This window comes from Corapipo altera, unplaced genomic scaffold (genome assembly GCF_003945725.1).
Source record: "Corapipo altera isolate COAL_440 unplaced genomic scaffold, ASM394572v1 48b, whole genome shotgun sequence".
Classification (NCBI taxonomy): Eukaryota; Metazoa; Chordata; class Aves; order Passeriformes; family Pipridae; genus Corapipo; species Corapipo altera.
Genome location: NW_020884884.1, coordinates 8,742,039 through 8,769,935, shown reverse-complemented (window position 1 = coordinate 8,769,935; position 27,897 = coordinate 8,742,039). Strand labels below are relative to the sequence as shown.

The 27,897-nt window shown below is 40.9% G+C and overlaps 1 protein-coding gene across 1 annotated transcript; it reads right to left on the bottom strand.

The window, feature by feature from the left end:
* Positions 1-575: 575 nt before the first annotated feature.
* SLC3A1 (solute carrier family 3 member 1) lies at positions 576-17,355 on the bottom strand. Its single transcript, XM_027641416.1, has 10 exons — positions 16,656-17,355; positions 14,845-15,024; positions 13,883-14,037; positions 12,702-12,827; positions 9,392-9,511; positions 8,277-8,401; positions 6,732-6,930; positions 5,816-5,962; positions 3,577-3,693; positions 576-1,364 (listed from the first exon to the last, which is right to left on the bottom strand). The coding sequence occupies exons 1-10, from the start codon at positions 17,050-17,052 to the stop codon at positions 924-926; spliced, it is 2,007 nt and encodes a 668-aa protein (XP_027497217.1). The 5' UTR covers positions 17,053-17,355; the 3' UTR covers positions 576-923.
* Positions 17,356-27,897: the final 10,542 nt, after the last annotated feature.

The window sequence follows — 27,897 nt, the reverse complement described above, 5'->3', positions numbered from 1 at the left end:
CTTAGCTGCCCTCTAAGCAAGGCACAAACCAGCTGTGCATTGCTTGTTAAAATACATGCTTGGTGCACACCTAGGGCCAGCAGTGGGTGGAAGATACACTGTGGCCATACTGTCCTCAAACCAAAACAAAGTTCCCCGATGGACCCCTGTGCCCACAGCAGACTGCACCAAGTTAAATGCTGACTCTTCCTTTGGGCCACATCAGCCACTGTAGGTGCAGCACATGCAAATCAAAGCACAAGTGCGACAATCAGCTTCAGCTGTGATAGTTGCTTCAGCTGCATACTCCTAACTAAAGTGCACAGCCCTCACTCAGCCTTAGGGTAGGAAGAGAAGTAAGAGAATGCAAATGTATTCTAGTTCAGCAGCGAGGGGAGGAATCAATTTGAAATGCAGTCCTGAGTGTAGAATTAGATGTATTAGCTATATTTTGTTCTTTTTCTTACTAACTTTGAGGATAATCAGAGCTGTTAGAGTTGAGAGAAAAGACATCACAACCATATATATCAGTCCTGCTTGTGTTTACCTGTTTAAGCAAATACAGGGCCACCCCTTTAGAATAAGTTTCACAAATCTACACATTTGTAAACATTTATTATGAACTGCCACAGGCTTTGGAGCTCTTAATAACCAGCAACTGTAAGGGGTAGCACCCAAAAAGCAACTGTTATCTTTCCTCCCAAAAATACACACACTTTAACAGGACAGTTTTTTATAGGTTTACTTTTCTTCTCCACAGACCCTAAAGGGGAGTTTATACCATACTTTTTCCTTTTCATCACCAATTCACATAGGTGTCTGTTTAAGTTTTCAGGTTATTTTGTACAAAGTTTGAAAAGCCAAAGAAAACAATGTTTTTAGCATTTCCTTGAAACCAATATCTTCTAAATTAACACGAAAGCTTAGTTATTCTACTCCTGTACTTAACAGTTCATGTAGAGTAAATTTAAGGCCATGGAATAACAAGCTTTTTCTGCCACAAAACACTTTCCTTGAAAAGCTTCCATAGTATGGACAGGCTTTGCTGTTTTATATTCGAGGACCAGGCCTTCTCCCATTTCAGTTTTAATTAGTTTGGCAGAGACAGCTTTACCAGCATTGCTAAAATTAGTACTTAGCCTTATAACAGCTTCAGAGGGAAGATTAGGAACTATAGCTTTCAGGTCTATTGTCGATTCCTGCCCGAAGTTGAGGACCATCATGAAGGTTCTGTCTAACCCATCCAGTTCCCTCACATACACAAACACGTTACTGTCGTTCCAGATGTAGCACATCCAGCCCCGATTAATGGGGAGCTCGTTGTTGCGAAGTTGCGTCAGCTCTCTGTACAAATTCAGGGTTGAGTTGGACCAGGTCCTCTGGATCTGCAACAGTCAGTGTGAACAGGGTCAGTTCTTGGCACTGCACGTAGGGAATGCAGCTTCCCTCTCACGCCCACTCAGTCTGCTGAGAACACGCTGTGGTGGTTTGGGCTAGGCCTTCCTTGGTGACCAGTTTGTAACCAAGGAAGGGTCCAGATTTACCCAGTATTCCCTACGATTTTTACGTAAGCCAGATTATAAGAAGAAAGGAGGAGAGGCCTTCGCTCTCTTTCCTTCCGGCGGCTTGGAGGTGCAGGTTCCCTGCTGTTGAGTCTGCCATGTTGGGGAGCGAGGCCTGGTAAGGCCTTGTCGACCTTGGGAGATGGAGGTTGCCGGCGATTGTCCCGGAGCAACTCTCGGTTGTCCCAAGGAGAGTGGTGGGATATCTTCTTTGCTAACTCTTTAGTTACTAGATCTCGGGCTACTGATTGGGATATATATATATATATATTTTACTTTTGTTTTGTTCCCTTCCCCTTTCCCCTTCCCCTTTCCTTGTGAAAATTGTATATATTTTAAATTGTATATATAAGTGTAAATATATTTATATATATCACTTTAGCTGTCTCTCTCGTTTCGGGTTATTTCTTAGCTGGTTGTTTTTCTCCCTCTTCTCCCTGAGGTTTTGGGGGGGGGGGGGGACGACTTCTAGTGGTAAGGTTTGGAGACTTGGCAGGGAGCCAGCTTCAAACCATATCACACGCCTATTGGATTTTGACAATTATCTCTCTTCAAATTTGTCCACAAACATCACTGAAAAACTGGTTTTTCTCACGCACTTACCAGGTGTTTGTGAAATGGCAGAGACACAGGTTATTAGACACAATGATTCCCCAGCACTAACGCTATTGCTTTCCCCCACAGCCTCCTTTTAGCACTGTTTATTCAGGAGAAAGCTGCAGCCATTCAAAGCTTGACACTGAACCTTTTTCTTTGAGTCTAATCTACTGAAGTCACAGGGTTTATTTCATGTTCTATATTTTTGATATCTTAGATTTTTTTTTTCTGGTCTTCAATTCTGGTTAGCACTGTAGGTCAGCAAAATCTCTTTGCTTCACTGCTCTACACATATTAGAGATAGTCTGTGTTAAGTTCTTGTGACACAGACAGTGCTTTCTGTGGCAATAGAAATGGGGGGAAAAAAACTCGTTTTCAATTTAATATTGTCCTAGTTACAGGGGCCAGGACCAGTTTATCACTATGTGAGTATAACCAAAACTGTATTCTACACCCTCTATGTAATTTCTGATGGACTATTAATACATGAATGGTTTGCAGCAGCTGCCCAGGACACAACTGACACCTCAGGCTACAAGCTGGGTGTTAAAGAAACCCTGTGAGGCAGGGGAGTGTTCTTTTGTTTTCACACCAATGACTCAGCTGTGATAACTCCCCTCCAGAAAGGCATTAACACCTTCACACCCAGCCTGAGGGGTCATCTCTGCTAATGGACATAAACAGCTGCAACACCTAGACCATCAAAGATCCCAAAAATATCCCATGACTCACAGAGTTAAATCACCCATTGTGAAACTCCCTGCCCTGGGGGACATACTGGACGTTGCCACCTGAACTTGAGCATATCTAAAGTTCAGGTGTGGGGACTTCTGGTACCACTCGTTGGATCAAGAGAAGGACCAGGACTTCAAGAGGACTGCAAGACTGCAGTCGTTACTTCAACAGGGCTGCGATCATCATCTGAACCAACAGCTTTGCCTTTCCTTCTACTTTGCGTCCAGAGGGGCTGTGTAGTGCTCAGTACAGGAGCTGACAAACATTGTTCTGGTTTTGTCCCAGTGTGCTGAGTTATTCATCTGTCTTTGGGGGTTAAAACCAGTTTTCTCTGTATCATTGTATTGTAATCTTCTTAGTAAATTGTAACTCTGACTTGTAATCTTTCGAGTTGGGTTCGTTTCTCCCACTGGTTTACTTTTAAAGCAGCACAAATATTAAAAGGATTAAAAGGATGTTAAAGAGCCAAATTGCCACATCAACATCACAACTGCAGTTGCTCTGCTTAAGTGAATATAGATGAAGTAGGCTCCTTGCTGGTGCAAGGAATTCCTTTCCTAATAAAACTTGTGAGGATTCAGCACTTTTTTCCCCCCTTGAGTCTGTTCTTACTGCAATGCCCACTACTAAAAGGAAGCCAGAGGACAATAGATACGTTAAAATATTTTTAAACCATTAATTTGTCTCACATGCAGATACCTACTTCCACATTTACACTTTGGTAGTTGGAGTTTACAGGTAACCAGCTACTGTTGCCTTCAGTAAAACCAGCATTAACTTCCCCATCCCACTGCATGGGAGATTTCTCTGGAAAGGTCACCTAGAAAATAAAGTGCTGATTAGCATATTGAAAAGGTATTATTTGAATAGCATGTTCTCACATCTTCCAAATTCTCACCATTTCAGTATTGCTTTCTTCAGTTAAAGTTAGAATTTAATAAGGAGAATGTAATCCTGCTCCAACTCTAAGGAGAAAATAAGAACCAAGACAGTTCCTGAAATGGAGGGGAGTGGATGGTCTCAGATACAGCATCGCTGGTAAAATGTGGAATTCCCAAACAACTCTACTAGAGCTGTCATCCTTTGCAACAGATGGTTGGATAAAAGTTTACTAATGACAGCCAGGATATTCTAATAAATATCTAGATATGCATTGAGTGAATATATGAGGTAATGAGTCCTAAGAAGGGATGCTGTTAAAATAACAGTAAACAACTAATAAATGCTGTTCAGTGTCTTGTTCTTTTGTAACCATCACACCTTTCTCCTTAGAACTCTCCAAGCTTACATTTGCAAGGGGTACAGTTTGGATAGAATTGTTTGTGTTAGAAAGATAAAATTATTATTTCCAAGTGCAAAACTATTGAAAACCAGCTTTTAGCTGATTAAAAACTGTCGATGTAAAAAGTCTGAAGTTCTCATTTTGAAGAATTCAGAAAAATTCTGAAAAAGCTTCCTCATTGTTATTGAAGAGCTGCCAAAAGATCTGACACTTAAATTTAATGATATAAGAGGGCATAAAATATTTTGCACATACTTTGAGTGTTTGTTTTCCATGAAAACTGTTTTTCATATAAAGGGCACTTTTCAATACAATCTGTCAGAACAGCAGCCTAACAAAAGAAATTGTCACTTTGCTTTGTGACATTACAAATAATGGGTTTCTCCTTTTTAGCATATTCTGAAAAGCAGGAGGAAAAAAAATCCTAAGTTTTCAACACTAGTAATGCTGCCTCTCATTTTTACCTTTTTCAGTGTCTCCTGAAGTGTTTTAAACGCTGGGCCTAAACACTATATCCTGAGCAAATACTCTCCATCTTTCAAAGACACCCAATAATCAGGGAACCTTCCTTTCCAAATGGAGTGAAGGGTGGGTTTGCATTGTTCCAAAGCCGTTGAGCCACAGGGTAGCCACTAAAAGAGAGTGAACCCTGAGGAGCCAAAGGCGAGCCACTTTTCTGAAGAGAATCACTCTGTCAGCAGTAAGCAGCAGCGGCAAGAAAATGCAGGAGATCCTTTGACCTAGGTGTTTCTCAGAGGAAATGAGATTTCCTTTTAAATCAGAGAATCATTTCCTCACATCTGAATCGGACAAACCTGGAGGTGATCCTGTGCTTCAAATACCTCTTTCCCTTTGTATCAAAGCTAGCCAACACCATCTATAACATGTCAGAGGCTGTCTCATTCCCTAACAGAGGGTTTCCACAGTAAAACCAGCATCTGCCACAGGACCATATTCTCATGGTGCTCAAAAATGGTCATGAGAGGCAGAGGTGAGCTGTTCCCTTTAGGAACAGACTATGCATGACAACTAAAAGTCACTTCTGCTTGCCACCAGGCACTCTCCCCTTTGTGCAGATGCCTTCTGGGCATGGGCACACTGGAGATGGGTGTGGCTTAGGTGCCTTTCTGTAGTCAAAGTAAAAAGGTCTGCAGGAGGTGGTGACTGTAGCTACAATCTCTCATGACCTCTGATTTCCTTTAAACAGCAGCCAGGAAAAAATGGACTTTGAACTAGTGATTAGGGTACTTCCATGGGAAGAAGGAGATAGTGACTCAGCACCCCTTGCCTCATGTGACTGTAACACACCTCTCCTAACCATTAGCCCAGGCCCAGTGTTGGCACTTGCTGCCCTTCCCACTGAAGGGAAGCAAAGCAACACCACTGCAAACCATGCAAGACTGATCTGGAGAAGGACAGAAATCAGGAAACATAACTGAAATCTAGCAGTTCAGACCCACATCCAAGCCTTGGTTCTAATCTCTGGCCTGGCCGTTTGTGCATGTGGTCCAGTGGTTTTGCCATGAGGCACATGGAAAACTAAGTAAGCAGTGAGAAAGCCTGGGTTTGGTTAACAAAACAAAAGTTCCTGGGTTTTTGAAAGTTCTGTTACTTGGAACTAAACAACAACAGGATCGGAGTTCACATGCTCTTCACTTACATTTTCTGATGCAATGTTCTCCATGCCTATTTCCTCGCCGTAGTAAGTTACAGGAGTTCCAGGCAGGGTTAAAAGCAGCATATTCATAACATTGACATACTCCTTCCCAATGCGAGATGAAATCCGAGCAGCATTAGGGCTTCCAACCTGAAGAAAACATCACTCTGTTAAACATACATTATAAAATTTCATGCATATGTGAAATTGATTAACTAATTTCACATGGCAGTAGATTATTTTTTTCTTCTATTTCTTTCCCCTCCAGGGCTGTGAAGTGCTTTATCCTTATCTTGGTGCCATTACAAACTTCTGTCCCAAATAATGTAGTACACAGAAGTCCTGCCAGCACCACGAGGCAGAAGTGATGGAAAGATAACAAGGAACAACTCTCCACAATTACAGTCCCTCGGATTTCTGCCATTTTCTCTGCTGTGTGAAAACTGCTCTGCTTGTTTTGAAAAGATCCCTTACACATTCCTAACAAAGACGAGCAGGTTTTAAGTTAACTGCCCTCAGCTGCCTGCTCTGTTCTGCCCTGGCCCCGGGAGGGTTCCAGAATCCATTGCAGTGAGTCAGTTTATGGTCAAAGATAATTATACTGATTCCATTCTCACTAGCCTTTTAACCCAGTGCTGCATCCTACATTGGAGACACTGAGGGAGAGGCATGACCATAAATTCCCTTCTGTCACCATTGCATGGGGAGTGTAACTGTTATTGACGGGCAGGAGAGCCGGCCGGTGCCAACAACTGCAACTGCAGCAGCTCAGAGCTTTCATGTGGACAGCAACTATAGCCCAGTCACGGGCTCAGGCTGCTGCTGATCCCACTGAAATCAATGTGTGTGTCTGTGGGGTGGGGCTTCTATCACCATAACAGGAACAAGCCCTTCCTGTAAGAGTTGGTCTAGAACTTACAGCCCAGTTTGGCCATTTTCCCACAGGCATGTTTTTCATCCACAAGTCAACAGCTTCGAAAATACTGTTGCCTGATAGATTTTTCATGTTCATTAGGTTGAAATTGAAGGGAAAATCTGCTTCTTGGATGAAAGTTGTTCCATAATATGTCATTGTTGCTTCAATGTCTTCCTTTTCATCATCACCAGAACCCATAAATCTAAAAAGAAGTACACAAATATCTTTTTTGGCTCATTCTTTGTTGCACAAAAGAGAAGGAAGCTAGGAATGGTTGAATATAGAACATTAAGCATTACATTCACTTCCCTCCTCCCCATCAAAAAAGATTAATACAGAAAAACAATGTTTTGTAAAGCAGACAAGAAGTCAAGGAGAAATATTTCTTGGAAATTGCAGATGAAAAATCTACAACAGTCGACACAAGGCTAAAGTATCTGCCTGAAGTCTTATCTTTCTGAATTCACGTCCACATGGCCCATTCCAGCAATTTCCAGCTTTCCTTCACAAAACAGGACCTGGGGAGCCCCCAAGTTGACCATGAACCATCAGTGTGCCCTCGAAGGTGGCTTATGGTATCCTGGGATGCATTAGAAGGAGTGTTGCCAGAATCACAGAATCATCTGAGTTGGAAAAGACCTCTGAGATCATCAACTCCAACCTTTGATCCAACACTACCGTGGTTACCAGACCATGGCACTAAGTGCCACATCCAGTCTCATCTTAAAAATCTCCAGGGATGGAGAATCAACCACCTCCCTGGGCAGCCCATTCCAATGTCTGATTACTCTCTCTGTAAAAAATTTTTTCCTAATGTCCAACCTAAACCTCCCCTGGCACAGCTGAAGACCATGCCCTCTTGTCCTACTGCTGGTTGCCTGGGAGAAGAGACCAACCCCCACCTGGCTACAACCTCCTTTCAGGGAGTTGTAGAGAGTCGAGGGAGGTGATTCTCCCCCTCTGCTTTTCACTGGTGAGGCCACACTTGGAGCATGGTGTCCAGTTCTGGGCTCCCCAGTACAGACAGACATGGATGTACTGGAGAGAGTCCAGCAAGAAGCCACTGAGCCCATTAGGGACTGAAAGATGTCTCCCATGAGGAAAGACTCCTCATAGTAAAAAGTAGAGTTATCAATTCTTGGAGATGTTCAAAAGTCATCTGGACAAATTCCTGGGCAACCAGCTCTAGGTGGCTCTAATGAGCAGAGGCTTTAGAGCAGAGCACCTCCAGAGATCCTTTCCAAACTCAACCATTCTGTGACTTTAACAATCTCTGACTGTGTGTCTGACTTGAACTGTGCTATTAAAACTACACAATAGAGCAGGCACAGGGTTGATGAATTACAGTCTCTGTGATCAGAGTGATTGCCCATTCTCCTTTCCTTTCCTCACACACTGGGGAAGAGATAATACAGCCTACGCCCCACTATTTGCATTTGAGGATTTGCGCATTTTTGTGGTGTATTATATTAAAAAACCCAAATATTTTATTGCTATCAAGAGGTGATGAATATTGGAGAAAAATTCAGCAGGTGTAATAACAATTACCTGTATCGACCAGGTTCTCTGCTGAACTCATTCATGGTCTGACGGAAGCTACGGATGATATCATGCATACCAACTTGTGTGGTCGTGTAGTCATGGTAGAGCTGGGAATAGGCTGTGATAGTCTCCTTAAAGAAGGATGGAGTATTTCCCATTAGTTCATCAGTATTTTAGATTTCAGAACTCTCCAAGTTCTTCCCATCCCTTCCTGAGACAGTGCACCAGTCCACATAAATTTTAACTGGAATGAGTTTAGCACACTAACTCTGACAGCGCAGAGCTGAGCTGCATTTGAGAAACTCTAAAGATACAATAGCAGAAGGTTGGTTATTTTGGATCCCATCATCCAGGAGGGGAGCACTAGCCAACTGAGCCCAGCTGCAGCAGCGAGCACAGCAGGTGCTGTGGCCACAAACCAGGCTGGAAAGATGGACAGTGCCTTGATAAGGTACCACAACAACAACACTTGTGGAGCTGACCAGTTTTATGGGATCCTCACCTCCACAGGGGAACAGTATTTTAATGCTGAAAGTATCTGGGAATGTCACCAACTTCACTACCACAGCAAAAGCAAATAGCATAAGTAACAGTGTTCATGCTTTTGAGTGCATCTGGCCACTTCTCACTGTGACATACTGCCAATATGAGGGTTTTTCTTTTAGTTTTTCTCCAACTCTTATTTGCAACATAGAAGAAATATATGCTAGTAACTGCTACAGAATCCCTGACCTTACCTCCTGTAGCAGGCTCCCCAAAGACAACCAATCAACTACTAAAAGTCACAAGATTTGTCTTTTTAGAATGTGAATTGAAAAGCAAATTATTTTAAAGAGAAAATTCAAAGCAACAGCATCAGAACAGAAAAACAAAGTGTATATGGACAATTCTTCCACCCACAGAGCTCCTGCTTGCAAGGTATCTCACTGACCTACAGCCCCAGCCCACCAGGCTTCTTTCTTGTGAGTGCTCCTTCTGCAGAGTGCCCACCCGCTTTCCAAGGGTCATGGCTGACCCAGTTTCCCTACAGCCACAATTAAGACCCAAAAGAGTAAAAACATACACTCTTTTGTCTCTGTAGGAAACACAGGAAAAAAGCAAAGACAGAACATATACATTACTCCATTTTGAGACTTGTTCACTTGAGGCTCATCTCGGAGATGCGTTGCTTCTAAGAGAAATTTAACAGTGCTGAAACTAAATCCATCAATTCCTTTGTTGAGCCAAAATTTTATAATATCCTAGACAAAGGTAAAAATTGAGAAGTTCAAGTGAGTCTAGCCCATTTGAAACAGTAGAGTCTTAAAAAGAAAGCTAAACCTTCTAGGAAATATTAATACGTAACAATTTATTTTTAAATTGGTACTTCAAATTTTTCAACAAGTCAAAATTAATTTTGTTGATCTAAGCTCAAATAAGATCTAAATAAAGTATGTCTTATTATTTCATCCAGTATAAAAAAGAAAACAACTGGTCTGTAACTTCTCCCATAATTCAGGAGACCTAAACCAGGGCGTGACTCGCTAAAAGATGCTTCTAATCTCATCCATCAAAACAATTGGGCTCATGCTAAGCACTGTTGTTGGTGAATACTCGTTCATGGCTGCACACAATTAGAACACATTGATTCAAATATGCAAGAATATGTTGTTCTGCAGAGACCTCGTGCCACCAATTTTCTTTTACACAATAGAGCTCTTAAAACATTTGTTCTCTCTTATTTGACTGATGTGGATTTTTTTCTATTTTATTTTCAGGGTTATTTATTTGCAGCAACACAAAAAATTATTATCCAACAATTACAAATGCTATTGATTTATAATTTCACTATCAAATCAAGAGGTTAGTCACTGTTAGTAAAATTATATCCTCCTTCAATAGCCATTATATTACTACAGTTTCAATTGCTCTAGTTTTAACAAAAGAAGTCTAAAGTTCAGTCCCTCGAGTGGTTTCTGCAAATGTTCTTTTAGATGTGATACTTGTCTTCATCTGAGGAAAAAAATCTTTTATATATACATATATTTTTAAAGACAACTATTAAATTGCCTTTTTTAAAATGTATGAAGTATGCTTGCCTGAATAGGCTGGACTGGAACTAGTCCACACTCAAGCTTTACAGATTTTTGTTTGGCAAATAAAGACTCTGCCTCACTGAGCTGCACTTCCTCGAGGCACTATTCTGAAAGCAGCAGCTCCAGTATGGTGTCTATCCAATACTGAATCTACCCAAAACATCCACACTTATGCCTGTGCTCAGCACAAATGCAGCACCAGGTATCAGCACTGCAAACATCAAGCACTGACATGGTTCTCACTGCCATCAATCTACATCTTTTACACAGGAAAGCTACAACATGCTGGCTGCTGAGTTTCCCTGTTCTTGCATCCCCTTGCATGGCTAAACCAAAGACTTAAGCTTCTCTACAAAAGTCCATTTGCTTCCTGCTCAGTCCTCCTAACCTTCTGGAACAGGATTTTGAAATAAAATACAAGACAAAGATTCTTCTTCAATGTGACATTCATAAGCATTTACCAAAGGCTGGTGTTACCAGGCCAAACTTACTAGGTTTCATGTCATCTTTTTGCTACTGGAGCCTCAGTAATGTGTTGTGTACCATGAAAAGAAATAATTAGCCAAGACAATTAAAAAGTGTGATGCTATGGAAAAAAGGTGCAAATGGCAAGACATGGCACTGAGGGAAGTATCAAGGCACAGAGAGGTTACTAGCAGAGTTCCTCAAAGACCCAGTCTCAAAAGCAGTCTTGTTTCATTATTTAGTTAAAAAGTATGACCAGCAGTGATTTGTTTCGTCAAGTGCATGCAGTACTCATGTGGTGAGGGGAGAGGTCCCACAGAGCTTGTGAGACCATCCCAGTAGGGCTGGACAGCTGTGGAGACTACTGCCCAAGAAATGCACCAAAATTCAACAGTTCAAAGTAGCAAACATTCAAGGATTAAACTGAAACACTTGAAGTAGTTGTACTACCTGATGAGGTACAACTTTAAGGAAGGGGGAAAAAGAAGCAGCAATTGTCAGACTCCCCATGTTCAGGCCTACTTCCCCATATTTTAATCAATTCTACATTGTCTTCTGGGAGACATGATGCAGATAGACATGAGATTCCACCACCTTCCCATAGTAAAAGCACTCTCACTGTGAAAACACTCTCATCATCCTTTTTCCTCTGTAAAGTCATCAGATATGTCGACAGATGGAAACTCTCTCCCTTATCCACAAGCTCAGGCATTCCTTGTAATTCAAATCAGCATTGCCTCAGCTTTCTTGAACATACAAACATCTCTCTGCTAGAACAAGGTGCCATTCCCACATTTGACTGGCTAATTAACAGTCCTTGTATCAAGAGAGATAAAAAATTCTCTCCACTTGAGCACATCAGCTCTGCACAGGCTTCAATGCAGGAGCAGTTTTTCCTTCCATATCAATCCTTCCATTAATTGTTGCCCTGGATACAACATGAAGTGCCTTCGTCCTTGGCTTTTGATGTAGAGGGGCACACAGTTAACAACCTCCAGACAGCAGTCATATTGCATTACTTGAGTACTAGCACCAACTTCAAAGCAAGTAAGAGAAATCTTGGGGCCCAGAGGGAGAAGCACCTACGCCAGTGTACAGGATTCTGCCCAGACATCTCTTCAGGTCGATTTGTTAAATTCTGGCCATCTGCATTTGAGAAAAACCTCAGGATGGAAGCGATGCAAGGACTAAGCAGCGGCTAAACAAAGGGATGGAGAGTCTCTCTCCAGGGAAGACTGGAAAATCCCTCCCCATTTAATCTACCTTGACAAGACCTGAAAACCAAATAAGCATAAACAAGCGTGGGAAAAACCCCTTTCAGCTGAAGGACAGGTATGATTCATAAGGAGCTAAGTATGAACAGTTTGCACGTAAGTTTAGTCTGAAAAGTAGAGGGGTCCTGAAGCATCAAAGCAATTTGAAGATAGACTTTAGTGGGAAGGGACAGGGAAAGGGAACTCCTTTTGAAGTATAATAGTCTGTTCCAAAGAAAAACATCAAGATCTTGCCAGGCTCTTGTGAGAGCAAGGGAGTTAAGTCCGCAAAAAAACGCAGTAGCTGTCCTGTCTTAAAATCCAAGGACTGCAACACCACCTGTACTACCACTCATGGATGATTTTATTCAGATTTTTTTGCCGGTTCCTTGTTTGCTTTTAAATTAAAAAGACTGGAGTGAAGTAGATACTGGAAGCACTACAGGAACAAAGCTTAAATTTTGCTTATAAGCTTAATGTTTTTCTAGACAGTTTTTTGTTTCAATTGTTTACATATGCTACAATCATTGAATTACTTCCAACTAGGCTGCAAATTGTGCATCACAAATAATCAGAGAAATCAAGTGTACAAACAGCTGCTTTGCTGTTGGGTCAGCAGCAGTGGGTTATATACTTACATGGATTTCTTGTTGGACATCAAGGTTGCGAAAATTCAAGTCTGGTTGTTCTTTCCCAAACTGATGAAAATAACATTGCTTTCTCACATCATCAAACTGCCAGCTGGAATTCCCAAAGACACTCACCTGTTCATGTAAGAGAAGGAGAGAATAAGAACTCTTCATTTAACAAACATTTACTTCTATGCATACTTTAAAATGTGCAGCATTACAAGCATATAATATAAAGCACAAAATGCCTAATCAATGGACTACCTTGTGAGTAGATTTTGGTATTTAGGTTTTTAATTTCTTTTTCCTATTAGCTGCTCTCCCTTTAGTTGTGCTTTGCCACATGTGTTTCTTGTTCAATGTTATGGGGATTTTTTTTTTTTTTTATTAAGTAGACTTTCATTGGGAATTATTTGGAATAGAGGGGGAAAACATGTCTGGGAGCATTTATTTTGGAATTGCTTTCCCTAAAACTTAGTAAAAAAAGCTTTAGTTAACTTAGAGTTTTCTGCAATCTGGTATTATCTCTTTGAAGCACCAACAACAGTCAGTATGTTAAAAATGTTAACTTTATCATCATCTCTGTTATAGAAGATCCCAAAAGCTAAGATAGCTCTTAAGACTCTAAGTTTAGAGAGAAATTATATTAACTGGTACAAAGTATTAATTCTACCTTGAGTTTTTAGAATATACAAGTTCTTACATATGCACCCATCAGTTCAAATTTCAAATAAATCTATTTGAAATAGACAACACATGTTCTGGCCTGATCACCTTCCAGAAAAAAAAAAAAAAGCCAAGAACACATTGTTTTGTTTCCTTCCTCACCCACTACGATTTCAGAGGAGCTGACATGAAGTTTCTAGAGCAGAGTACCCAGACATAGAAAGGGGCACGTGTGAACAACTTGTGCACAATTACTCTTTTCTGTGTTTGTTTAATGAATGAAGATTAACACGGAGGTAAAGAAACACAAGTAATTTTAAAAATTCTGTTTAAATGAGGAACGTGTCCCCTCCCCATCTGGTTTAAATGTTAATCTGCACTAGCCCATGTAGAAACATCAGTTTGTACCTCTCAGTTGACACTTATAACCCAGCATACATTGGGACAATCATGCTACAGCTGCTTTTGCTCTGTGGCAGCCTGCATCCAGCCTAGGATTTGCATATGTCCCATCCCATGTTTACCCAGTTGTTTGGAGGAATGACTGAACCAGCAGCCTCCATGCAGTCCTGCCAGATGTAGTAATCTGTGTACTTCCCAGTCCGGTTGCGACTCAGCTGAAACCATCGGTGTTTGTCACTTGTGTGGTTTGGTATTAAATCCATTATCACCTTCAGCCCTTAAAAATCAAAACAGTTAGACTCACTAGAGTTTGCTAGTAGCTGGAAGACATCTTGCTGGTACTGTTCCCCCCAGCATGTTGCCTGGGAGGGAAGGAAGGGTGAAGAAAAAAATCAGAACAGATTTCTGCTGTTATGAATCACTTCCACTAACTCTGACTTCAACATCTGTCTCACACCTCCCAGGTGGGAAAGGCACTTCACCAGTCTAGCATCAGGGAACACATTCTTCATCACTCCCCCTAAAGGCTACATATTTTACTGAAATCTCAAATGTTTTTGGACTGGCAAACCATTTTCCCTTCAACTCAACAGCTGTAAGAAGAAACACCTGAGCAAACATTTTGTCTAAGGCAGAAACGCAGCAAACCAAGGATGCAATTACAGGAAGGAAGTGCATGTTCAGTCAGAAACAACTGCACCTCAGCCTTGATCCCCAGACTGGATGCCCATAACACATGTACAAGGGAGCACAGATGGTGTGCCAGCCCACCACCCACACACACCCTCGGAGGGGACCATGCCTTGCAGAGGACACGCAGCTGCCCAACGCTGCTGCTGCAGCTCCCTGTGCCTTCAGTCCTGCTCCCAGCATTCCCCTGGCACTAAAGGGTATGACACTGCAATCCCAGAGCTCATGCTGCTGTGGAGTTCACTTGTACCCTTTGCTGGCACCTCCATCTGCTTCCGCTCAACGCCACCAAGGGGGGAATTGCCAGGTGCACAAACTGAAATCTCAGGTTATAACCTTGCACTGTAAGGTACATCTTTTTAATAGAGTTACTTTGCTCAGAGGTGCAGCTTACCTCTGTCATGTATAGCTGCAATCAGATTGTCAAAATCACTCATAGATCCAAAAATGGGATCAATATCATAGAAGTCTTCAGCTCCATATCCAAGGTCTTTTAAAGGGGACTTAAAGAAAGAGGTGATCCAGATGGTTTTTATATTCAAATATGTAATATGGTCCAGTTTTTCTTGGATGCCTATTTAAAAAGAAAAAGGCATTATCTGTTTAGAAAGGACAAAAGATTTTTGTTTAAGTTTGGCATGGGCTCTCAAAGATGGTACACAGGTCTCAGTACATAACTATCCCTTGATCTTACTGATCTCAGGTAGCAGGACAGTCTTGACCTTTCTTCAGGGATAGCATGAGATCACAGAATAGAAATCATTCAAAGCCAATTTTACATGGAAAATAAAGCAGAAATCAAAAAGGTTAGATCAAAACAAATTTACATTCTATATTATAAAATATTTACAATTTCGTTTAATAAATTTAACACCCACTTCTGAAAACAAGCTCCTATATTTTGTTAAAAAGCAGTAACAGCATTGCTTTCCCATTTCAAAGAACATCAGTTAATCCTCAGACCACCCAAAGGGAAGCACAATGTTAATGTAAAGATCCCAGTTTTTTCCTGACTTAGGAAAAGTCTCTTATGGGTGAGATAAATAAATAATTGTGATTTGTGAAACAAATGGGTGATTACATCAAAATAAAACAAACGGATTGTAAAAGTTAATTACACCCCCATAAAGAAATAAAACAGACCTTTACAAGGTCAAGAGGCCTAAAACCTCCTTACTATCCTAAGAATAAAATATAGTAGAACTTTAAATCTTTAGGTGGCTGTTCGTCCAAGAATGCATGAATTATGACTGGTTGTAGAGATAACCCTTTTAGCTTTAGCTGTAAGAAAACCCATATATTAAATACTTAGCAAAAACCTGTAGAATGTATATGTATATGATATAATTAATATGCATGAAGTAGCTAAGATAAATAATAAATTTACCCTGTAGTAGGGGTGTGCAGATTTGGGAAATTGGTCCCCATTTTTGTCATCCAGCCAGCTGCTTGCTTTTACCATATAATAAACTATTATTCAAAAACTTATAGAAACTCTAGACTTTGTTTATCACATGGGGGTTTTCTGTTGTGTTTTGTAAGGACTCCTCACTGCAACCTCCCCTAGTATTTTTAAACCCAAATCTTTTCATCTCCTTGACATGTACTACTGGCATGCAGCCACAGAAACAGTTTTTGCTCTTCACTTGGCAGTAGAGCATAGTGTGGCTAATGCTTCTTGTTTAGAAATGTATTGTCCATTTTGGTGTCAAGCCTTCTCTTTCTACAAGGCAGTCTCAGCTAAGCTACCAGTAAGTGGCATTGTCCATGCATTCTTAAGAGATAAGAAACAGCTAGACCACGAGCAAAACAAGAAGTAACACATCTTTCTCTCCTCTTTGTTGTTTGGCTGCTTTTCCTACAGAAAACTAAAACTGACAAAGTGCTCAGCACCACCCATCCTCCTGACTGACCTCAGTTTTGTGGAGGTATTTTACTCTGATGGTAGCTGTGTTGCTGCTTGCTCTCAGCCCCATCTCTCCATTATAACATCCATCCTAACACCAGGCTTAGGGTTAACAACTTGAGCAAGCAGCTCCTGGATTTATTCATGACAATGTGAGTTACCATTAATGTTGTCAGACTACTTTTCTTTCCCCTCTCCATTAGGGTGGCTTTGTCTGTTGGACTGTATATTTCTATTGGTTATGTTCTTCATACACACACACACAGTTTTGTACACACCAAGAATGAAAACTGACCCACCTTTCAGATCCCCATTCCCATCCATGTTGCTGTCCTTGAAGGAACGAGGATAGATCTGATAAATAGGACCAGCTTGCCACCAGTCAAGGCACTTTGGAGAGAGAGCAATAATCGCAATCGTAGCGCACACAAGTGCAGCAGCAGCAGCAATTATGAGCCAGAAGAGAATCTCCCTGGTGATTCTGTACCGGGCTTGGCTGGAGAACTTCAGCAAGACCTCCTTTGGCATCCCAGCATAAGGCTTCAGCACTGTCTCTTCCTCAGCCACTGGGTCCACATCAACAGCGCATGGTTTTGGCATTTCTTCTTGGCTACTGGTATCTCTTTCCTTGTCATCAAAAGCCTCATTTTGAACAAATCCATTGTTCTCCACACCTCCCTTCTCACTCAGCTCCATAGGTAAGCTCTTAGCTTCCTCCTCAACTATTTTATTTCACGGGTCGTGTCCTGGAGACTTGGCCAGAGCAAGAAACCGTTGTCTAACACACCTTTGTTTAGTGAAATGAGAAGCAGTGCAGTTAGCATCTGGTTGATAATCAATCCTGACCAACTGATCAAAGTTCAAAAAGGGACAAAAAGGGCAAAGTGCTCCCAATTTTTCACAGAATCAGCACCTTCAGCAAGATAACAGAATGCTATTGTTCATACCAGCTGAGCACAGTTACGTTTACTGTTGCTTTCTCCAGTACACCAAACTTCTCTTCCCTTTGACAGCGGGGGGGGGGGGGGGGGGGGGGGGAATATTTGGATTTTACCAGTAAAAGATCTGGTAAATATGCAGCTTTCCAGACAGGCCACAGTCTCCCCTACCTAAAGCAGTCTGAATATGGCTACAACACAGACAGCAAGAGAAAACTACTGGCCCAAAAGCAACAATACAAACTAAGAAGAAAAGATACAAGGGCTGGTTGTGCTTCTTTTTCTCAGCTTAGAAAAACAAAATAACCCAACCCAGCCCACCCACAAATCTTAAGCACTAACAACTGCTAAGGCACATACCGATCTGGGATTTGCAGCATGAGACACGAGAGGGATTGTTAAACCCAGAGCTAGCCCAGGGTCAAGACAGGACAGCTCTGCACGGGCATAAGCAAAACCTAAAAGAAAACCACACAGCCCTCCTATTAAAATCCACCCCCCCACCATTAAAAAAAAAAAAAGAAAAGAAAAAGTTAAAAGGAACCCTTCCCTTCTCCCTTCTCCCCTTTTTACTACCCTAGGCAGGAAAAAGCATTGCCCAAAGTCTGCACAACATGTCCATGTGTACACATCTGTATGCCCCAAGCCCCAGCTGCCCTGAAGCCAGCGAGTCTGCTTTTCTCAAGACATTGCCTCCAGCCAGCGCCCCCTGCCCGGCATACCAAAGGACACACAAAGCAATAGGTATTTGCCAAGGAGCTGCCTTATCACCTGTAAAAGTAAACACCTGCCCACGACCAAAGGGTCAGGGTCCCAGGGAAACTCTCATGGGCAACTGCAGCGGAGAAAAGGTTGGGTTTTGACTAAAACAAAGTGTTTATTTTGTTTGACTCAGACCATGAAAGTAGTTTATAAACTAAGGACCATAAAAATTCCAGCACACAATATCTGAATAGCTCCAATGCATTATCTCTTCAGTAGCTGAGCTAAGAAGAGGTGTTTTATGCTGACAGATTTAATCCTTTTCTTTCCCTTCCTCACAGCAGTGCCTGGCAGCAGCCTCAGCCTGTGCAGCGTCAGGCAGGTGCCAGAGCATCTGAGATAATGGCGATAGTTTCAGTGCCTGTAATTCTGTATTGCCAGGAAATTCAGAAGTGGGAAATTATTTGAAACAGTCTCACTCCCATCTAATGACTCTACAGTCTCAGCTTCATCACAAGAGTTAAAGTTACCAGGCAGACACGGTTCATTCGGCGCATAAACTTGTATTCAATACAATGCCAACCACTCCACACCACATTTCAATTGTTTCATTCCACTGACTTAACTTTCAATTAAAATAGGAAATTTTAATTGAAAATTCTGTGTAAATACAGAATTTTTTTTAGCTTGCATCACATACACCTCAAGACATAGTACTCCCCATCTTGCTTTCCCCCCCCCCAAACTCAGAAGTTTAAACATGCCCATAGCTTCCTGCACTACCTAAAAACTCCTTCAAGCACCTAAGCATGTCAGAGGCAAGAGCAAAGGATGACCAAAATGCAGCTGCCTGCCACAGATGGACTGGTCAGCCAAGCCAATGAGACTCAGGATGGTCAGGTGCAGAGAGGGCTTGATGCCAGGGCCAGGAATGTCTGAGAACACATTCACAGCACCCCATCATGCTCTCAGTTTGCTTGGTACCACATCATGACTGCACCAAACAAAACCTGCCACAAGCCACAGTGAGCATCTCTTCTGAAAAATACAGGCCAAATGAGGATCCTGACATTTTACCATTTTGCAGCATGGGCATACAATGACAGAAGGTGGGTGTCAGAGCATTTACATACTTTAGACACAGTTCAGCACTTCTGCAAGTCCCAGAAAGCATCTCTGGCACATCACTTGGACACAGACATGTCACTCAGTATGACAAATAGCTGCTCAATAGGCAATGCTACATGACTGTGACCAAAGCTACAGTTTTGTGTCTAATTCACCAGCATTTAGTGCTAATTTAATCAACTCTTGACCACTTGGTCTGGCCTTGCATTGCCTCTTGCCTCATGCCAGGTGAAGTATTTCAGCAAATGCAAAGTGAGCCAGATTGGGAAAGAGATTTGGCTAAAAAAAAAAATAATTTTATTCTTCAGAAAGTTCTACCCCCAGAAAACCACACCAATGAATGCCTCAGCCAGACATGCACAGGAAAGAGGAGGAGGGCAGCAGGCAGGGAGAGGGGCCAGGACACAAAGCCCAAAAACTGAACAACACTCCAGTCAAATCACAGCCTTCAGGTCTCAACATTTCTTTTAGTCCATTCTCATCTGTCCCTCAGAGAAAGTCAAGTAATCAAACAGTCCTATCATTTCACTTCTGGGAGTAGAAGGCAGCTAAGTTTCACACCCACCGACACTGCTGGAATCAGAGATAGGGAGAGGGTTTAAATTCCATGAACGGCTTATCCCGAGTCATGCATGAAATCTGCAGAGGATCAGGGACCTAACCCCAGTTCACCAAAGTACTACATCACCATTACACAAAACACTATTGAAAGTCTGGTTGCAAGTGAGTATTCCAACTCCCCCCTCACCTCTTTTCTTTAAGCCAGTAAACTCTGTGATGATAATCGCCTGCACAGACCCTGTTCGCTTGATCTAAAGATAGAGGGAGATTACCCTTACCCTGCATGTGTTTTACAACTGATAGAAGCCAATTTAGTATTTCAGTAGTCAGAAGCTGCCACTGCTCTCCGTATGCACAGTTTGGAAACCATTACTTTCCCCTTATTTGAACATCTTGTAGGAGCACAAGGGCCAATGCCTGCTCTGCAAATCCCGCTGTGCGAAAGCCATGCCTTCAAAAGAGCCCCTCTTGTCCTAATGTAATCCTCAAGTAATATTAAAGGCTTATTTATACCTTAAGTAGGAGAGATCGTGTCTTAATTGCCAAGCGCCTGGCTGAAAAGAGGAGGATTATACTGCTATGGTAGATAAACGCAGCACGCAGGAGGCGGAGGCCATGGATAGGATACAGTGACACAATCACTGTAAGGTTAAAACAGAACATAAACCATGCTGGAAACTACCAAGTGGCAGTCTTGGTGAACATGACAGTTTTTAAGAGTTGGACTGACCGGGCTTACAGTCAGACTTCAGTCGTATTTCAGATCAACTCCACGTTGCTACATAAGAAGAGCAGAAGCACAAGCAGGTACCAGCGGAGTACAGGTACACTTAGGATAGAAATCTGGACCTTGAATACTAAAAATTCTTCTAGAGAACCTGCAGTAAATATACAGCCAAGGAGCTTAAAATAGGAGAACGAACCCAAGAATCTGGTATTGTCCTCTATATGTTTTTCCTCATAGACTAAAAATAAAACCACACAGGTATTTTGTTGTTATTACAGACCTTTCTTTTTCTTCTTCTGAACCTGAGGAGTTGCTTGCCTTAAAATTATTTGATAAAGGAAAACTGTAAACTTCATCTTAAGAGAGGCAGATCACCAACAATTCCCACTGAGCCTTAACTTTTTCCTTTTAAAATATATTTTATGTATGCAGGCATTATGTTTCTGGCTTGCTCTCAAGCAATTCTCAAATGGTTCCCCTCCTGAGCAATTTTATAGTTTAGCAGGAGCAACTAGCCAATGCAACTGTGTTAGCAGAATCCACTGAAAAGCATTAAGGAGTAAAGAAAACACTTCATATTCTCTGCCAGTTACTCTGTTTACCTCAGGGTTAGGTAGGGAAACAAAACCAATCGGTATGTGGGCAGTAATAGCTGCTATCTCCACACAGATTGCCATGGTTATTTCTATAAGATGGAGGGGTTAATTTCCTCAAGTATTTCTTATATATAATTATTTAGATGCACTGACTGACTTAGCATCTACTGTTTGATGCTCTACAAATGCCAAGTAGCTTGCCAGTTACTCAATACCATACATATTATGCCAAAGACCATGCAGAGGGGTGATTATGCACCCTAATGTGCTAAGTGTAGGAAGACGTTTATTGTTAAAAAGTTCTCTTGCTTAACGCTTTTTCATTAAAAGGTTTGTTGCCACTGGAACTGGTCTGACATAATGCACTTTACTGCTAAATATAACCTCATTATTTCCAGAATCAGGGCCAGCTTTACACCTATGGAAAAAGGCACACAGGACGCTTGTCGTTTTTTCTTCAGCAGCCCCCACAAGACTAGAGGATAATCTGACCTTTAAAGTTGCCTTTCACTCAGCACTAAGAAAGTCCTCTCTTGACCCAGAGGGCAGCTGTCAAGAGAGAGATGGTCTCCAGGAACAAGTTTCTGACACAGTATCTTTTACCCTGGGAATCCATGAGCATGTCTGAAGTTTCTGCCACCAGCCTGAAGTCCTGGGGTGGTAAAATGCAATTGCATAGGACACTGTTACATGGTTTGACAGGGGGGTTGTTACTTTTTTTAGTGCTCTTAGTCCACTAGTGGACTATGCGATTAAAGGTTAATGTCATTATAAATGCTGTAATTAGCTACTGCTTGGCCCCTGCCCCCCACGGCTGATCACCATGGCTATTTTTAATGAAAACAATTTTCATTAATTAATTAATTCTTGCTGTTATCGTACTTGCAAGAACAACAGCACGCAGCATTGACTCCTTCCAGGTGCCCTCCCTTGCAGAGGGTCAAACACTGTCACACCCCCGTAGAAAATCTTACCTAAACTCCAAGTTTGTTACCTCTCCAGGAGGAAGCTCAGTCACATAACTGCAGCCTTCTCAGTTTACCCTCTTCTCTTTACAGCACTCATCCATTACATTTCTGTCCTAGGAGATGACAACTTCAAAGGATTTTCTTTTCCAGCCTACTCCTTGAAACTTTTACCAGCAAGAGACACAGACCTCGATTTTACCCTTGTGCGAACTGAGAATGTTCAGCATAGTACTGAACTCTGTCAGACTGTTGCTGAAGTTTTGATGGCTATAAACTCGAGTGACTTCGTGTTACTGAAACATCCCTGAAATGGGAGATTCTCAATACAGACAGCAGAGCCAGGCAGCCCAACAGGAAGCCGAGCTGAAGCTCAAGAAAATAAAATGGCATCACACTGCATCACCACCTCATCCATCCTTTGGGTTATCAAAAGGCAGCACCCCACAAACTACATCTATCCTTGATGGGGCTTATTTCTGACAAAAATTTACATTCACTCAGTAGTAATCAAGGAGTAAGTTTTGGTCTGTTGAGCACAAAGCATTTCATCATGTGGAAGGATGAAAGGACTTATAGGAAGGGGCAGTCAGGCAGGGAATACTGTGTTCTGCACAGCTGTCACTGTGTGAGCACTGCTACTGCCATACTATACAAGCTGTGCTGCTTTTCACAGTGCCTGCTTCCCCACCTGCAGGAATTACACACATAGTATCACAGCTATATATGGTGCTCTGTATGAATTTACTCCTTTCCATGTCTCTCTAGGTGCATCCAGATAGGCTTTCCTGCAAATAATTTGCTTTTTCAAATCATATATCAAATTGGTGACAGGCATTTCATGATCAAGCCTACTCAGGTCGTGCTCCTGTGAAATAATTTCCTGCCAAAAGAGCTCAGTTCATATCAAAAACCTCTAGTCTTTGTACAGAAAGCTTCACTTGCTAGCACTGAATTGCATCCCAAGGTTTTTGCAATGGCTGCTTGGGACCAACAGTTCACAGATTCCACATCAGACCATAACAGTCCAGTAACAGTAATGCAAGTGAGTGTGCAAAAAAATCAGTGTGAACACTGGGAGTAAAAACAAAGAACTGGAAGTATACATTTTATTAAAAAGCCCCCAAACCAACAAAAACCCAGTTCTCCAACTCGAGTGGATGGATGTAGCTGCCAAACAACAGCTGGCACGTGCAAGGTGATGCATTCAAGGAAGAGGTGCTGTGGCCAGCACAGACTAGAACTGTGCATCAGGTAAACACTCCACAGCTATAAGAAATCATTTCCAAAGATACACACACCATTCACTGCAGACATAAGTAGCAGAACTTAAATTTCACATTCACATGAACATACAAAGACTGAAATTGAAGACAATCCAAAAGCTTTTATCTAATTCACTTCAAAGCATAAGGGTTACTAGGATCATATGAGAAGTTACATCTACAAGATATAAACTTTGTGGGGTTTTTTTTAAGTTCAGAGAAACAGCGCTGGAAATATAGAAACCACACGTAAAAATTGCTGCAATCAGTCACACACTTGGATCTCTCTGTTTTCCTCTTTAAAAAACTGAGTGGGAAGTGAAATGCAATAACTAATCTCTGAAACAGTAGCATGGAACTTGCTACATGGTTTTAAGGTAAGGACAAGTAGGACTGAAGGGATGAACGTAAAATATATTTCACCATTTTAAAATTTCACAGCCAGCACAATGCAAAAAATACTACCTAAAAGCAGAGACTAAGAAGTTGTTGTAAAGCACCACACTTCCAAATACGTCACACGTTGTTTGTGTTAGCAGAGTTTTTCCTACAGTGACATACTTCCAAATTAATGTAGATTTATTGGAGCCACAAAAAGTATTTTGGTTTGATTTCATACAATCTCTGCTCCCAAAGGTGAAATATTATTTTAAAAATACTAGAAAAACACATTTGCTTTACATATCCAGGCCAAAAACCTTAATGCACAATTAAACTTAGATATGTTTATAAAGATGGATAAAAGATTTTAAAAAAATAAATCTAAGAGCGCATTATCCAGTTTCTCCTAAGAACAACAAATTAAGTACTGTAAATTATTTGTCCAAGATTAAGCAGACATCCACCATTTTGCATGTGAATAACCTGCCAAACAAACCAAAGAACAGAATTTGACAGGGATGGCATTAAGAAGTTTCCTTGTAAAAATAATGGGAAATATATTTTCATTAATGTGACCAGACTTTAACATGTATTTTACTTCACTTTAAAATGCATTTACTTCAGTGTTTCCAACTAACTTCTGAATGTAGAGTATTTGGTAAACTATGTTTAATGTTTGCCTCCCAAAGAAGTAGGTAAATACATCAACGTAGAGAGGTGCATTTTCACCACAGCTCTTTTAGCACATTTTTTTAAAAAGACAATTCAGATTTTTCAAGGAAAAAAGTAATACTCTTGCAAACAATATAACATACACAAACGTTTTCGGGTACCCTTTCTAAGTTCTGGATACTTAACTCCCAAAAGTAGTGTTTTATCTCACAAGACAGAATTTTCATTCATAAGACAGAAATTTCATTACGAATTTCTGTCCAATTTCTTTCACTTAAGCTTTGCAGCTATTTCAAAGTGATAAAAGCAGTACTTCTTTGTTTACAGATCTGACGAACTTTCAAGATTGTCATCAGAGGACTCATGAATTTCATTCTTTCCAGCTTTTTAAAGGTCAATGGCAGTATCCTTACCACACGAAACACTATTATACCATAGATTCAACTTTCCCACAACTCACCTTAAATTCTAAAACGTCCGAGAAAGCAGAAAACCAGGGTAAAAGTAATTTCTTAAACAGACTTGACACAACAGGAAAAATTATTTCGAACAAGACTGTTACAATTAATTGCCACAAGTGTTCAGAATGTATCTTCCTACTACACAGTGTTTTTCTTCCTTTACTAGGAAGGACGACTGCTTTCAGACAAAGATTACCAAACTGATGGCGAATGTCCATTTTTTTCTCTCCTATCAGCCCATCTCCGTGACCTGAACCCTTATCAGTCTTTGTTAAGTTTTAAACGTCGGTGCTGATGCAATCATCAGTTGATGTTAATTTACAGTCACTAATAGCAGCATCAGCACAACAAAGACTTTTTCTGTTGGAAATTCCCCGCCAAGCTGCACATAAACAAATAAGGACAGCCAAGGGCAGAAGCAGGAAGTTACTCATCAGTGGAGAAGGAAGATCTCAATACTCCCCAGCAGTCTTTAAATCCAGGCATCACAGCAAAGGTGAGCTTTACAATTTCTGAAGAAATTAAAATAAGGTCTTTGGGAGAACACGACCTTTCAGATGTACAAAGAGCCAAGCACAGCGGCACTGATTAAGTGTGTAACAGAGTGAATGATGGAAACAACAGGTGACCACAAGCAGTGAGCTGAACACAAACAGGAGGCCCAGTCTTGCTAACATGCAAAGGCTGCTCATCGTTTGATCACCAGAGAAACAGCCAGGTAGGAATATGAGAGGTATGAGCCACGCATAGCTAAGTCAGGTCTGTACAGTAACAGTCCAAATAAACACAAGCAGGACAAGTTCAGATTGGCACACAGAGAAACAGGTTACAAAGACACCAGAATGCAAGTGGAGCTTCAACTGCATGAGCTGCATACTTACCTGGATTATTCTGTGTCAATTCAGTGACTTTGGGTATTTTTATGTGGTTTTGTCAAATTGCCTTCATCTCTGGGAGCATCCTATGCAGTTGCTTACCTGCACCGGTGCAGCTACCTTCCTCTGACTTCATTTTCATTTTAGAGCTAAAAAAGAACTATAAAGAATCAAAAGCAACATGCCTTCAGTAGACAATCCTTAAATCTAAAATTTGTTTTTTAGCCCAACAAAACCCAAATTAGTTGATAGATTAATATCTGCTTAGCACTGTAGATTGTTTTTTCTTTTTGCCAGCATAGACCTGATAACTAATCTTTGGCAGCACTGCTTTTTGCTTCATCTTCCAGAGGTAAAAATTGCCCACTACAGTTCAGTTCAATGCTGTAACTTATCTCAAGTTCCTATTGACTTTGATTTTCACTATGAACCTTTAAAGTGCTAAAGAAAAATGACTGGTTTTCTGAGGCTAACTTTACTTTTTAAGATTTAAGCCAGTGATTATGGCTGACTGTACAAAGGCTCAGAGGCTAACTGAACTCCACTTTATACGTATCAAGAACCTACCTAGCCACTAATAGCTCACCTGTGATGCGTTAAAAGAACTGACAACAAGTGTACAGTTTGTTTGGTTTTGTGATTTTGTTCTTCTCGCTTTTGTATTTTGGTTTGTGGGGGTTTTTTTGTTTTTGTTTTTGTTTTTTTTTTTTTTATTCCCCCCACATCAGCATCAGAGTCACATAAGGCCCAGGAAAAGTATCGATATTTTGGTCAAGTCTTGCAAAGGTTTGCATGCAGGCTCAAATAACCACATGAAGATCCAGCCCAGTAAGAGGAGACCATCAGAGTAGTTAACTACCTCTCATAGGAGATTCCTGAGAAGGTCAGTGAACACCATTTGCATCTGTTTTGTTATTCCCTATTCCATTTAACATGTTAATGAGGGCAGTTAAAATAGATCTTTATTTTACTCAAGATTATCAGAGAGCAGTTTTGAGAACTGACATGTCTCTGTCTCTGTTACAGGAGAAGTCATAAAAATGAAGTCAAGCTGAATTTTACACATCAGAAAGACACGAGGTGGAAAAGGTACTAACCACTCTCAGCTTTCTACAGAAGTATCGTTACATTAGTTATCAGGTGGCAACATAATTAACATAACATAATTTTAAAACAAATGTTAAAATTGACAAGTTACGGCAAATACATGAACAAATTTTATGAAACATTCAGACTTCTCATACTAAGAACAGAAAGTCAAAAAGGACAGCTTTTCTTTTTTCCAGGCTGCTGAAATCTGCACAGTATTTTGATTAAACTACAAACATGGTTAGAAATCGTATCCAAGTGGATGCATGAATGGCAAGTAGTGTTAATTTAGAGGAAAAGAAGTTGTCTGGATTTACATTTTGATGTAGCTGTGCAAGCTATGGTCCTTCACTTTGAAAAATCTCTACTTCTATACACTTCTATACAATGAAAGCATAAACCCTTTTACAGGGAGACTATCACATAATGCAAAAAATCTAAACAAATAAAAGTTCATAGAATTGGAGGCTATGGAGTACAAGAACTCTCTTCGGTGGAATAAGACATTAAACTTTCAGCTCATGAGGAAAGCATGCAGGGATTATGCTGTACAAGATCCAACAAAAAAGCTCAAAGAAGTTACAGATTTATAGACTCAAAGATCTACAGGTAGTTCAAAAAGACATCAAATCTACAGTAACACTGTTCAAGCACGTTGTTACTCTGCAAGTATCAACATCACAGACGATTTCATTCTCCTTTTCCACTCAGCTAAATAACTTCAGTAATAAGTGGGGGAAAAAAAAATCAGTAGAAGTTCTAAAACGAGAGCATTAACATCAGAAAAATTTCTATCCAAAACACTGCACAATAATGTAACTTTATAGATCTAACCCTAGATTTTTAAGAAACTTCAAGAAATGAATCGACTAAAAAGTCAAGTGTAATCTGAATCTTTAGACTTTAAATGAATCCTCTCCTGTAGCCAGACCAAGACTCATTCCAGTTGAACTTGGGACAGACTTGCCCTAGGAACACTACATGTTGTTTGCACTCTGCTGTCTCCCACAGAGAAGCCTACTTAGAGACTTCTGCCTTACTGTAACAAAGGCTCACGTTTGCTACAGAACAAATACAAATCCATCAACTAAGAGACACCCCATAAATCCTACTGAGTTATCTTTTTATACGGAACACTTGCATCTTCTTAATAAGTCGTTGTCAAGAAAACAGAAAACATG

Coding starts and splice junctions, on each gene's coding strand:
- SLC3A1 (XM_027641416.1), bottom strand. CDS start 17,052: ATGGAGCTGAGTGAGAAGGGAGGTGTGGAGAACAATGGATTTGTTCAA. Junction 14,038..14,844: donor TGCAGCTATACATGACAGAG/GTAAGCTGCACC, acceptor TTGATTTTTAAG/GGCTGAAGGTGATAATGGAT. Junction 1,365..3,576: donor ACCAAAGTGTAAATGTGGAA/GTAGGTATCTGC, acceptor TGACTGTTGCAG/ATCCAGAGGACCTGGTCCAA.